This window comes from Thunnus thynnus, chromosome 5 (genome assembly GCF_963924715.1).
Source record: "Thunnus thynnus chromosome 5, fThuThy2.1, whole genome shotgun sequence".
Lineage (NCBI taxonomy): Eukaryota > Metazoa > Chordata > Actinopteri > Scombriformes > Scombridae > Thunnus > Thunnus thynnus.
Window position 1 is genome coordinate 24,634,273 of NC_089521.1, and position 12,516 is coordinate 24,646,788.

Consider the following 12,516-nt stretch of genomic DNA (forward strand, 5'->3'; position numbering starts at 1 on the left):
CAAAATGTTCAATCCTTGCAACAAGCGTCAGTCCTAGCTGGGGCAGATTTTAATTATTCCGTTTAATTAATCCGATATGATCAGATCAATGAAGGCAGGGTTATGATGCTGAAAAGAGCAAGAGTAAAGAGTTTGAAGGATACGACAGAGAGACCACAAGTCGACGAACAGTCCGAGGAAAAGAAGACTCCGACCAAGTGTGAGAGGAAGGAATGCTGTTGTGTTAATACAGTCGCCTGGGGAACAATCACTTCTTCTCTGGAAAACTGTCATGGATGCCAGATAGAAAGAGTTAGGCTTTAGAGCATGACTCCAGAGCTAACACGTGTGCACCCTGATGTCATCACGCCCACACAACTCACTAAAACCCTAAAGTCTTCAACTATTATCTTTGCGGTCAGGGTCAAAGGGGTTTTTTTAACTGTTGTGGTACACCTGGTTCAACTTGAGGGCTTAGCGGAAACAGTCGTTGTATCCTGATTTAGTTCAAAAGACACCCACCTGGCGGTTCACGCTTTATGAATACACCATTTCTTTACTGCTCATAAATAGACACTCACTTCTCTGAGCTGTAATTCAACTGTTTATCCTCCCTCGGTGCTTGTGTACTGTTGTTTAAAAGGTAGCATGAGAAGCATTTCACACCAGGGCTCATAAGCAGATCACGAGTCGTTGCACATTCTTTACCGTAGAGTGGAAACTTGGCCTCGTCAATCAAATTTTTAATGAATTAACTGTGACCAGATGCACACACTGAAGAGATTAAGCGAGCAGTGTGGGGTGAGTGTGTTTGCTGCCGCTGTATAGTTTTTATAAGTGTTACATCACACTCCCCTAAAAGATGCTTAATAACATTCCTCTCGGGGTAAGAGCGTATTTGCTGGAGTAACACAAATGAACTTTTCACATTATGTTCCAAATTAAGAAATGGGTGGAAGGAGTTTTTTGAGTTGTTTAGCACCACCTTGTGGCAGAGATGTGCATTTTAGTGGGCAAATTCCAGTAACCAGTTGATGGTTTGATTTTTAGAAGTTTTATTGTGGCATATTTTCCAATTTCCTTGTGTAATATTGAGATTGAATGAATTTGTAAAATTATAACAAACTGTAACTTAATTATACTGGGGAAAATTGGAACAAAGAAGGCCTAGTTGAATTTTATTAAACTAACATAATTAGGAACAGAAACTGCATTTTTCTTTTCATGCATGTTATTCAATTATTCCTGTTGGGCAAATGAAAAAATGCAAGTTAAACCTAAGCACATGACATAAAACTCTCCTGATTTACTGACAGTGGACCTGAGAGCAACGTAGGCTTATTCATGTTTAGGATATGACTGAAATTTTTGCTTGATGTGCATTATCAGTTTTGTATTTGTATTGCCCTCTGAATTAATCTTGCTAACCTGAATATTGACAGCCTTGTTAACATCAAATCACTCCAGTTTCTTTATTGTTCTCAAAGGAATCAGATTTGTAGACCTTGTTCACAGAAGATCTTTTGAATAATAGCGCCCAGGAAAAGCACAGATGGAAGTTATAACATTAATGATGGCTTCGTCCCAGCAATTATCGCAATCCAATGCAGCAGCTAATATTGTTATTTGTTACACCTGTGTTTGACAGGTCATGTTTGTTGTAGAAAACGTCTATTCACTCTCTTGAACTGCCACACGTGTCTAACCTGCATACACCAAGATTCTCTGGAGGTTGTCGTAGAAAATCAGCAAGAAAATACTAACCTAACTAATAATTAACATGTTGCATCAAAATAACTTCAGGAAAGCATTGAACACCATAAATTGAAATGATCTAACATTATGAGAATATTTGAAGGTGAAAGCCATTCCTCATGTCCTCATATGGAAGATTGTTTTTCTGCCATACTGTATTATAACATCAAAAAATAGTTCTCAAGGTCTTAAACTCTTTCTTTCTTTCTTTTTTCCCCACAGCACATTGTCTCAGTGTTGTCATGCAGTTGTGGCTCTACTCTATCCCTTCACGTGGCAGCATACGTACATTCCTGTGCTCCCACCATCCATGTTGGATATAGTCTGCACCCCAACCCCCTTTATAGTCGGCCTCCTCTCCAGCTCTCTGCCTCGACTTAAAGAGCTGCCCATTGAAGAGGTAAGACAAAGGGGTTTTTTTGTTTTGTTTGTGATATACGAACTGTGGTGTCCTTGACTCTGGGCTTTTCCTCAACTCTCAACTGAACAATAGCTCCAGGAAATGACATCACTCTCCCTCTGCTCTTCCCTCAGGTCCTGGTGGTCGACCTCGGCAACAGCCGCTTCCTACGACAGGTAAAAATCGTAGAAACATAAGGAAAACAGTTAAAATCTGTTTGTACGCTTGTAGTGATTCCACCAGATGTTATGTGAATAAAATATGTTAATTCACTGCAGGATGTTGACGATATTTACATCTGTGCTCTTCCCTCCACAGCTGGATGATGAGGACTCTATTCTTCCCCACAAGCTGCAGGCAGCTCTCGAACATGTGCTGGACAAGAGGAGGGAGCTGGCCTGTGAGAAAGGAGATCTACCCAACGGTGACTAAGCACACTTATTATTGCTTCTGTTTTCATGTATTTATACAGAATATTTATATTTTCATAAGAAATAACAAATATACCAAAGATAGTGCAGTAAAAGATATTTTTTGTCAGGACTTTTCCAGGATACTTTCAATTTTCACTGGTTTGGAGTGAATTTTTAAAAGATAAAATGCATTTTTTTAATTGGATTCAGCTGTCTTAATCACCTGATTAAGGTGGCATTCAAGTGCTCTCACCATTCAACGATGTTCAAACTATTAGAAGATCTTAACTTCTTTGAACAAATCCCTAATTTCACCTGCCAGCTACATTCAATTAAATACATTTGGTACATTTGAGACACCTATGGCTTATCATGTAGCAACTTGATCATAGTTTTATGGCACATTAACTGATTCTTAAAAGAGCAATCTTGCTATTTTTGACGTTTGTATATGACTGAATAGCTACATTCAAGTTTTCCGTTATTCGTAAGACTTTTGCTTTTGCTCCTATGTAGTGGTTCTTACACTGACAGAACAGTTGAGATCCTTGAGTTATGACTGTAACTGACTCAGTCCAGGTACTTAAGACAAATATTCAACAGTACTGACTAGTGAAGAGTTAATGTGCAGCATTTATGTTTTTTGCTTAGAGCATAAATTTGCAGATAAAATGCCCTGTAATGCTGGAAACAAATATAGCTAAGCAGCTGAAAATGTTGGTGATGCATGAAAAGGCAGATTTACGAGACTGGGAGTGTCCTGAATTTTCAGTGAGTAGGGAGTTTATTTCCTTAAATAGTGAGAAGAGAGTTTGATTTGAAATACCTCTGTGAGATAATGATTATTCAGCCTGTCCTCACAAGAAAAATGACAATATAGGTCTAACTTCAGGCCAGCAAAAATGACCCATTGTTACCTTTATGCTAGTAATTATGACCCGGGGAAGTGACACAGCTCAGATGATGTCAGTATAAAGTGATTTTGCCTTATTAGGACGAGGCAGGTTGGGTGGATGGCGAGATAGTTTGATGGTAAAAAGTGGACCTTGCTGCAGGAGACCACTGCTTGCTTCCCGCCTCGCTTTCATGTTTCCAACCACAAGATAGGACATTTTTTTAAAAAACTGTAACATTGTGGTGTTTACTGTTTACTTTACTGTTGCCATTACGATGAAGGTTGTGTAACTTTAAGGAAGTATAAACCACATTTCAAGTAATAATTTTAACACAAATCATGATCTTTCCCTAACCCTAACTAAGTGGTTTTTGTTCCTAAACCTAACCAGACCTTAACCGCAGCGTTGTCACACCATAAAACATAATTATTTTTTAACAGTGATTTGTAACACTTTTGGAAAGCGGCATATTACGGTCCTGTGGGTCATTGTGAGTACATTACTACTACTGCCACTAGATGGCATAAATGAATCTATTGGTCATTTTTTGCTGGCTGAATTTTAGACCCAGGCTGTATTTGGAACCACCTACTACATACTACTGACGAACGCAGTATGCAGTATGTACCACATACTGCTTTTCATAGTAGTATGAAGTATGAAACTATTAAATTGATTTAATTTGCAGTATGCTAGGCCAGGCCTAGCCGGTTTCCAGGTATGGAAAGCAGAAGTAAACAATAGCACAGCTAATGGAAAAGCACTGCTACTCTGCTACACGCTAGAGTTGTGACTGTTCCAGCGCTTTGCATTGTGGGACACAGTAGGTGAGGTAGACGAGAAGGCCTACAGACCTACATGACACGCCTACATAAATACACAATACACCCCCCCTGCCCCGCCCCCCGATGTTGTCACCGTAACAGCATGCTACACAACACACACCCCTGACCCCTACCCTAACCATCTCACTGCTCATGCCTAAACCAAACCAAGTGGGTGTGTCATAGTATAGTGGGTGTGTCAAGTAGATACTGCGAGTCTGTAGATAGACTTCCTCGAAGTAGACTGATGGGATCCATACTAGAGATTTTTTCCGAATCAGTATGACATCCAGGTATTTTTGGCATACTGCATACTACATGCTACATTTTGGCCATATCTGTACATACTGCTTGTGTGGTAGGTGGTTTCAACTGCAGCCCTATACTGTTGTTTGATTATGAGGATGTGTTGTGATTATTCTGTAGAATACGGTATGACATAAAAAAACATGTGTTTAAATCTTTCCTCTTTCATTTCCTTTCACTCCTCTTTGTCCCTGGTTCTCTCTCCTTCCTGTCTTCTCCTCTCAGACTCCAGCTCCCTCAGCACGGTGGTGTCCGAGGCCTTTGTGCGTTTCTTCGTGGAGATGGTCGGCCACTACTCCCTTTTCATGGGCGGAGTGGAGCGTGAGGATGAGTCATCCTTGTCCTCTCCAACCTTACACAGCCCCCCCTCCTCCTCCTTTCAGCGTGAGGCTTTTCGTAAAGCAGTGACCTCAAAGAGCTTGAGAAGGTTCCTGGAAGTGTTCATGGAGACCCAGATGTTCACCGGGTTCATCCAGGAGAGGGAGCTACGCAGGCAGGGCCTCAGAGGTACTGAGATTCAATTACCTACAGTCCTATGACAGTACAGTTTATATAGTCATTACAGTAGAAATACTAGTACTCCCATACCTACTGTTTGATGCAAAAACATAATGTTTGTGCTTTTTTTTTCTCATATTGAAATTAAAGCAACTGTGAATGTTTGTTGGGGCTGCAACTAACAATTATTTTGATTATCAATTAATCTGGCGATTATTTTCTCCATTTTCTTGACATATTCAGATGTGTTGTCTTGTCTCACCAACAGTCAAAAACCCAAAGATGTTCAGTTCACCATCACATATGAAAAAGAAAAGTTTAAATGATTATTTTATTATTAAAATAGTAGATGATTGATTTTCTGTCAACTAATCAGTTAATTTTCTTTTTCTAGAGAAAAAGAGTGTTAACAGAAAGTCCTGAAATAGGACTTGTAATAAATCTTACAATAATTGATATATACTTTAATGTATTTTATTATTTTTAATGTCTTTTGAAGTTATGTAGGTATAGTTGACAAAACAACCTCCACTCAAGGTCCACTTACTCACTTGTTCTAGAGCATTCGACCTTACCACACGGACTTCATCAGCAGTTGAAGTTTGTTTAGTTGTAATGGAACTGAGGATGTTAAAACTGTTTTTGATACACATTTCTTAAAGTGCTCAGAATAATGGAAAGTAAACTTCATCTGTCGATGACAACTGTGGGTCACAGTCAAAAGCTCCAGAACAAGTGAGTAAGTGTACCTTGAGTGGAGATTATTTGTCCACTGCTTGTTTCCAAGGTCACGAATGAACTGTATGAATAGGTTTTTTAGTTTTAGGTTTTTATGTACTCTGATCTCCCCTGAATATGAGATCTCAATATCAGTGAAACTTGCCTGACTAAATAAGGTTAAAGTTATATATGCTGCTTTTCCAATGTCAGTCCATATGACTCAACTCATATTAGTTTGATGTTACTCACACATCAACATTAAGTGAATAAAATATATATAAGTAAGTTTAATGTTTATTTATCCAGGTTAATCCAGTGGAGGTCAAGTGTCTCTTTTCACTTTAAATATTTGATTTGATTTGTCTTCAGGTCTGTTTGAGGTGAGAGCACAAGAGTATCTGGACTCGCTTCCTGGGAGCGAGCAACGAGGAGTCAACAAGTTCCTCAAGGGCCTAGGTGAGACTTTAAGACTGATACTGTGAATGTATCAGTCGTTCAGTCAATTAACTGCCAGTAGTCCCTTTGTGTGTTTAACTTTCTTCCGTCTCTGTTGCTTATTTTCAGGAAACAAAATGAAATTCCTTTCCAAGAAATGATGTTTGCAGTCAGGATGTCATCTGTCAAAGTAGGAAAAACAAGCATGAGAAAGTGCACAGTAAAAGAGAAGAGGAAGACGCGCTCTCGGAGGTCTCAAACAATTTCCAGAACGTGCAGATGGAGGGGGGAGGGGAGGGGGTGGTGGGGGGTCGTATGGAAGGAAGACCTTTGGAGCGAACAGGACTCATACTGTCGTTTGTGAACATGTGGGAATCTGGTGAACGTTAGGTTTTAGCTCCCACCTTCATTCAGCAGTCATTCCATTAGTGTTGTGAGGATTTACTCAGCTTGGACCAAAACTCTCCTCCAACATGATGATATATTGTCTAACAGCATCCAGTTTCACTATTCCCAAGGTCTTCATGTTTTACAGTCAATCTCTACAGTGTGTTACTGTATAGCACAGCTCAGTGTAAATGCTCTCGGAACAGTGTTCTCCCTTTTTCGGTCACTTGACTTTACCTGTAAACCTGTAAGGAGGAGCGTCACTGAAGGCTCGATTTTGTACAATACTTTCTTATACATTCCAAGTATTTTCTATAGAAGCTTTTATAAATGCAATAGTACAACTTCTTCTACAACAGGAGGCTTTTAAGTTAATTTATATTCTTTTTAGACAAACTTAATCTCTCTTTTTTTTTATTTCCATCAAGTGAATGCGAAGAAATCTCCTGTAGTTTGTAATAGGCTTTATTTAACAGAGTCTCGTCCAGACTGTTTGTAGACCACTGTGGGTTGTTGGGTATATGTACCACTGTTTTAAGTCAATGAACTTTTATCGGAATAGGAATGAGCACCAAAAGGAAGACTGAGGAAAACGTAAAGATGAGAAGAAGATGAATGTGACTACATCTCTTGTCACATGGGTTTCAGTATTGGAGTTGGATAGATTTGATGTTGAAGAATGATGTGTATCTTAGGTCAATCAGTATCAATGTGTTTCTAAAGAGCAACTAGGTTTGCCTTAAACTTGATTGAGAATGCAATGAAACTTTATAAATAAAGTGATTTGAATTAGACAAATGACTTATTCTTTTTTCATACAATATTGTATATTCTTGTGTTTTTGCCAATTACAATAATTTAAAGTGAGACTTGCCGGTGAGCTACAATGTGTTTAGTTCTTGTTTTACATTTGTGATAGATACACACAAGTAGAAAAGATTCATACATTCAGTGAACTAACTCAGTATCTAATGTTTTCTAATAATACTGTACTTACTGTAACACTACTACCATCATCTAACGGTCATACCAAGCTGTAGCATCAAAACCTCTGAGTGTACTGAGTTTAACAAGGGTGCATCTGATTGCTTATGAATTCCACTTTTCATTTGTAAGTATAAGCTGTATGGGTGTAACTTGTGGCTTCTGATTATAGAAACAGGATTTAAACCTCCAATTTACTCAGCGAGCACAGAAAACCACAACAAGTAGAAACAAGAAAACAAGTTGTTTTTAAGTGGTGAAATTATGGTCTGCAGCTTGATGATACTTCTAATCTTAAAGAGGCATTCTAGCAATTTAATATTGCACTTTTAAAATGTTGAGGGACTTGTGCCAGACTGGTTAAAGAAGACTGGTCAAAACTGATGCAGCAGAGGATGAGATATACAGCAATAAATTATTGTCTTCCCATAATGCAACTCAAGAAGCATCTCTATGGCATCTTTCATAATGCCCTAACAATTCGTAGTCTATAAACCTAAGACAAGACTTACATGATGTTTCTTGAATAACTTTCTCAGACTTGACAAAACACCCACAGAAGATATTATACAACTGTTCCACAGGCTGTGTCGTACTTCCTGTGCCTAGTAAATTGACATTGATGTTTAAAATCAGTGGAGTGCCCCTTAAAGTGTTCCTTGAACAAGACACTTGAGTCTCTCTATCAGCTGCAGGGGGCAATGTCCCCACACCGTGTTCCCTCTGGTAGGGGGGAGCTTCCTTACATAGAGTTTTAAAAAGAAAGAAAAGAAAAAAAGAAAGAAAGAAAGTGCTGTTACATGTTGTAAAATGCTGTTTACATACATTCTCTCTGCCTTCTGTATCGGTTTACAATTATGTAGAACAGTTTTGGTGTGAAATTATGTGATTTCAGTCATTAAGTAACTCACATCTACCTCACTGTACATCTCGACTATTACCAAACAGAATTTATCTGGGTTATCAGAGGTTGCTCTTGTGGGCAGGACAGCATCTCCAGCTGAGCAATTTCAACAACTGGTGAGCGATATAATCAAGGTTTAGTGAGATAAATGTGGTATATTGTCTTTTTTTTTTTTTAAGTGCGCTGTTAATGTCACTACTGTTATGTCTGTCTTGTGTATTTTCTGTCATTTGTCATTGTTCATGGGTGATGAAACTAGTTTCCTCTCTGGGAATAAACAGAGTTACTGAAAAAAATGAATTATTAACAAGTTAAATGATTAGTAACCAAAAAGAATTAGCAAAAAAAATTCAATTACTCAGTTAAAATCCTTAAAAATGACATTTACTCCTTCTCCCTCATTTAAAATTAAAATTATATGAATATACAAATATTTTCGATTTCTAAAGTTTAACTGCTGGACACATGATGTGACTAAACAGTCGTTTCTCAGTGTATGTGCACTAGAGGCTTCAGGTCTCCACATCACATTTGTGTGAGTTGCATACTGGACCACGATTGGCTCCAAACTAGTTGTGATGTCACAAATCATGCTCATATAGTATATACACGTCATAAACGAAGATTTAAGATGCATAGAGAGACTTTCCTCCTTCAGCAGATGAATGTGAGAACAACCTTCTAGTTTCAAACTCTGCACGTACTATACTGTACTTCAAGTGAAGGAACAATAAGCAAAACACATTTTTGAGTGGAGGGGGACTTTAAATCCCAGGTTACAACATCACCAGTAGAAAACTGTGTCATAATATATGTGATGTCACTGTGAAGTGGGGCTTTCTAATAAACCAGCATTATGTAATACCCATAACAAACACTGGAGGGCTCTGTTACCCAGTTCATATTATCCTGCACATGTTGCCTCACAGAGTCCAAAGTTCAGAATCACATCTCAGACAATTAGGCCTCCAGGCCTATAATGACTTGCACAACATGCCCAAGTCCAACAATATTATCGCTTTCATCTGCTTATGTGAAAGCATGAGTGAGAGATTGTTGCAGGTGAATTCCCTCCAAAATCAAAATTGTTGTTTTTATTGTATTTAACTTATTTTTAACGCTTTAAAAAATACTTTACATCTTCTTAACTTCTAAAACAACTTTTAAGAGGCAACAGTGATGGACTTTAAATCCAATCAGTTCAGAATTCAAAAAATATCCTGGACCGCTGGCTGGAGGAACAGTCAGAAATTTTTACTGATGACGGTCAGGTGGCCTCCAGGTTTAAAAGTGTGTTTTCTTGTGTTTGTGATCTGATGAGGACCAAAAATAGCCTCACAAAGAGGGAATAAAGGGGGTATAAAGAAATTAATATAAATGGATTATGGAAAAAAGCCTGTGAGAGACTGTAACAGGAAATGTGTTATAGTCTTACACATAAAGCATGACCTGTTGTGGTAAAGCGGATAAACCATGAACTCATTAGTCCAACATGTTGTCTTTAGTCCAATATTAACACAAATATTGTACTTCTCATGAGGGCCAATGTTCTTAATTTGAACCTTAAAGTTGTGCTAACTTTATTTGTCCTCAGTAAACAAAATAACATCATTGTCATAAACTAAACAGGCCTCATTTGAAGAAGTTCAGTGCTTTCTTATAATCTTGTTGTCATGTTTGTTTGTCCTCTTAAGGGCAGTGACAGTTTCCCCAGGCTTGTATTTTTTTTTTTATTTTTTTATTCTTGATGAGATTTCCTTTGCACCCCCACCTCCTCCCCTCACCACCCTTTCCTTTTCTGAGCCCTCTCCTCCTCCTCCTCCTCCTCCTCCTCCTCCTCCTCATCTCCACCCCTTCGTCATTACGTGTTGACCGGTCAGACCTGCCTCTCTCACCCTCCCCCTCCCCTCCTTCTCTCCCTTGGTCTTTTTCTCTGGCTTTTTCCAGGCTTCATGTCATACCACAGCTAATTCCTGAAATTCCTGCCCTCCTCTCGCTTCAAACAAACGGCTTCAGGAAGGAGACGAGGCAGCAGAAAACAAACAAAGAAAAGAGAGAGAATAAAAAAAAAGAAAAATCTTATAGAGTCACTCTTAAAATATTCAAATATTGCTCTACCTGCCTGCCTGCCTGCCACACTGCTATTAGAGTCTCCTCAGGTAAGCAACAAGTGTTTCATTATTTTTCTAAGTGTTGGTCTCATGTTGAGATTTTAACTGCGACTTCTGTCGGACTATAAACTTTCAGTTTGTTGAATATTGTGGATCTGAAGTCAGTCTTTAACCGCTTCTCTCTCTGAATCATTCTCACTCACTGTCGGAGATAACATTCCTCAAATATCTCGCATTTCTTCGCTCAAATTCCTACATTTTTTTTTTTTTTTTTTTGCTTTGGTCCCAGTAGTGGTGCGTGTGTGGTTTGACTTCCTGTGCTTCAGCCGGAACTTTTACTGGTTTTTGAGGGAATAACGTCATGCAGTCTTGCAGTCAAACATTAGCGGTTGTCTGGGTAAAGTTTTACACCGGGAAACTGAGAAACTCTGTATTTATTAACTCGCCTGTTTAATTCAGAGGATTATTTCCCTCCCTTCCTCTATCAACAAGTGTGTGTAGACTGGAGGTGTCTTGCTCTGACTGTTATTCCTGCCTTCATATTTCTCAGTGTGTGTCATGTTTGAATTGTCTTTTTAGAATAATTAAAACACCTGTTTTAAAGCTGCATGATGCCCTCAGTGGTGCAAGAAGAAGTACTCACATCCTTAAGTAAAAGTTAAAATAGTCTATACATTCAAAAATGTACTCAAGTATATAAAAACAGCAGTACTACAGTTAAAAAATACGCTGTGACTATAGTACAAGTCTGGCATTGAAACTTTTATTGTCAGCAGAATGTACTTTAAGTACAGAGCTCACTATACAGGCAGTTGGTCTCGGTCAGAGTCTCATCATTGTATAATGTGCTATTTAATTATTATTTTTAATGTGTTAACATTCAAGCAGCATTTCAATCTTTTAGCTGAAGCTGATTCTTGTTATTTTATACAATCGATGGTAGAATAAGTATTTTATATTCTTGTGTTTTTAAAATCTCCAAAGTAAAGTAAACAGTAGCTACAGCTGTCAGATGAAGTGCAGTGAAAAGTACATTTCCCTCTGAAATATAGTGGAGTAGAAGTAAAATGTAGAAGAAAACAAAAGTACAAGTGTCTCAGAAACGTGCGCAAGTACATGTACTAAGTTATTCTCCACCACTGAGTACATAAAGTATCATCAGCAAAATATACGTAAAGTATAAAAAGTGAAACTACTCCATAATCAGAATGGTTCTTTCCTAATACTATATTATTGTACTTTATTTATAATGTTATTGTAGTGTTAGTCTTCCTGCATCATGGCGTAAACAGTATTTCACTATTGCAGCTGGTTGAGGAGGAGTTCTATAAACTAGAAGCTGTTGTGTAATTTTATATAACGCGTCGTTTTTTTTTTAGTTGATCATTTAATTTGTTTTCAGCCTGTTTATCCGGAAAGTAATAGTAATTGTCAAATAAAAAAATGTTCAATATTTCCCTCCTAAATGTAGAGGAGTTTAAATACTATACCTGAAAATGATACCTACAGTACTTGAGTAAATGTACTTTCCACAGCTGTGTATCATATAGTATTCAGTAAATACTGTATATTATTAGCGTACATTGACAGTATCATGTGCATCTGTATAGTTTTTTTTTCATATTCATATTATTATTTTATGATGACAATGATAATAATGATGATGATTATTATTAGTTGTCATATTTGTCGTATTGCTGATGTTGCTGTTAAATGTTTTTCTGGCCTGTTAGTCTTCAGGTCAGTTGTTGTGTTAATTATTGTTGTGTTGAATGTAATCCCGTAAAAGCCATTTCCTCTGACTATGTGTGTCTTCCTTTACTAAAATACTCCACAATAGATTACATTTGTCCAAAGTGACCGACAATAAGTGCACTCACACCTTACAATAACGAGAGCTATAT

At 37.9% G+C, this 12,516-nt stretch overlaps 2 protein-coding genes across 6 annotated transcripts in view; both read left to right on the forward strand.

Moving 5' to 3' along the window:
- Positions 1 to 7,411, forward strand: part of si:dkey-82f1.1 (DENN domain-containing protein 2A) — a 46,362-nt gene extending 38,951 nt beyond the window's left edge. For all 4 annotated transcript variants that reach the window (XM_067590316.1, XM_067590315.1, XM_067590318.1 and 1 more), the window contains 6 exons: positions 1,957 to 2,134; positions 2,269 to 2,310; positions 2,453 to 2,558; positions 4,799 to 5,080; positions 6,161 to 6,247; positions 6,356 to 7,411. In XM_067590316.1, the coding sequence (XP_067446417.1) occupies positions 1,957 to 2,134; positions 2,269 to 2,310; positions 2,453 to 2,558; positions 4,799 to 5,080; positions 6,161 to 6,247; positions 6,356 to 6,387 (727 nt within the window). In that variant the 3' untranslated portion in view covers positions 6,388 to 7,411. The remainder of the gene's footprint in view (positions 1 to 1,956; positions 2,135 to 2,268; positions 2,311 to 2,452; positions 2,559 to 4,798; positions 5,081 to 6,160; positions 6,248 to 6,355) is intronic.
- Positions 7,412 to 10,233: 2,822 nt separating this feature from the next.
- LOC137183342 (transcriptional enhancer factor TEF-3-like) overlaps positions 10,234 to 12,516 on the forward strand; it is a 42,326-nt gene continuing 40,043 nt past the window's right edge. For both annotated transcript variants that reach the window (XM_067590331.1, XM_067590332.1), the window contains exon 1: positions 10,234 to 10,660. In XM_067590331.1, the coding sequence (XP_067446432.1) occupies positions 10,249 to 10,660 (412 nt within the window). In that variant the 5' untranslated portion in view covers positions 10,234 to 10,248. The remainder of the gene's footprint in view (positions 10,661 to 12,516) is intronic.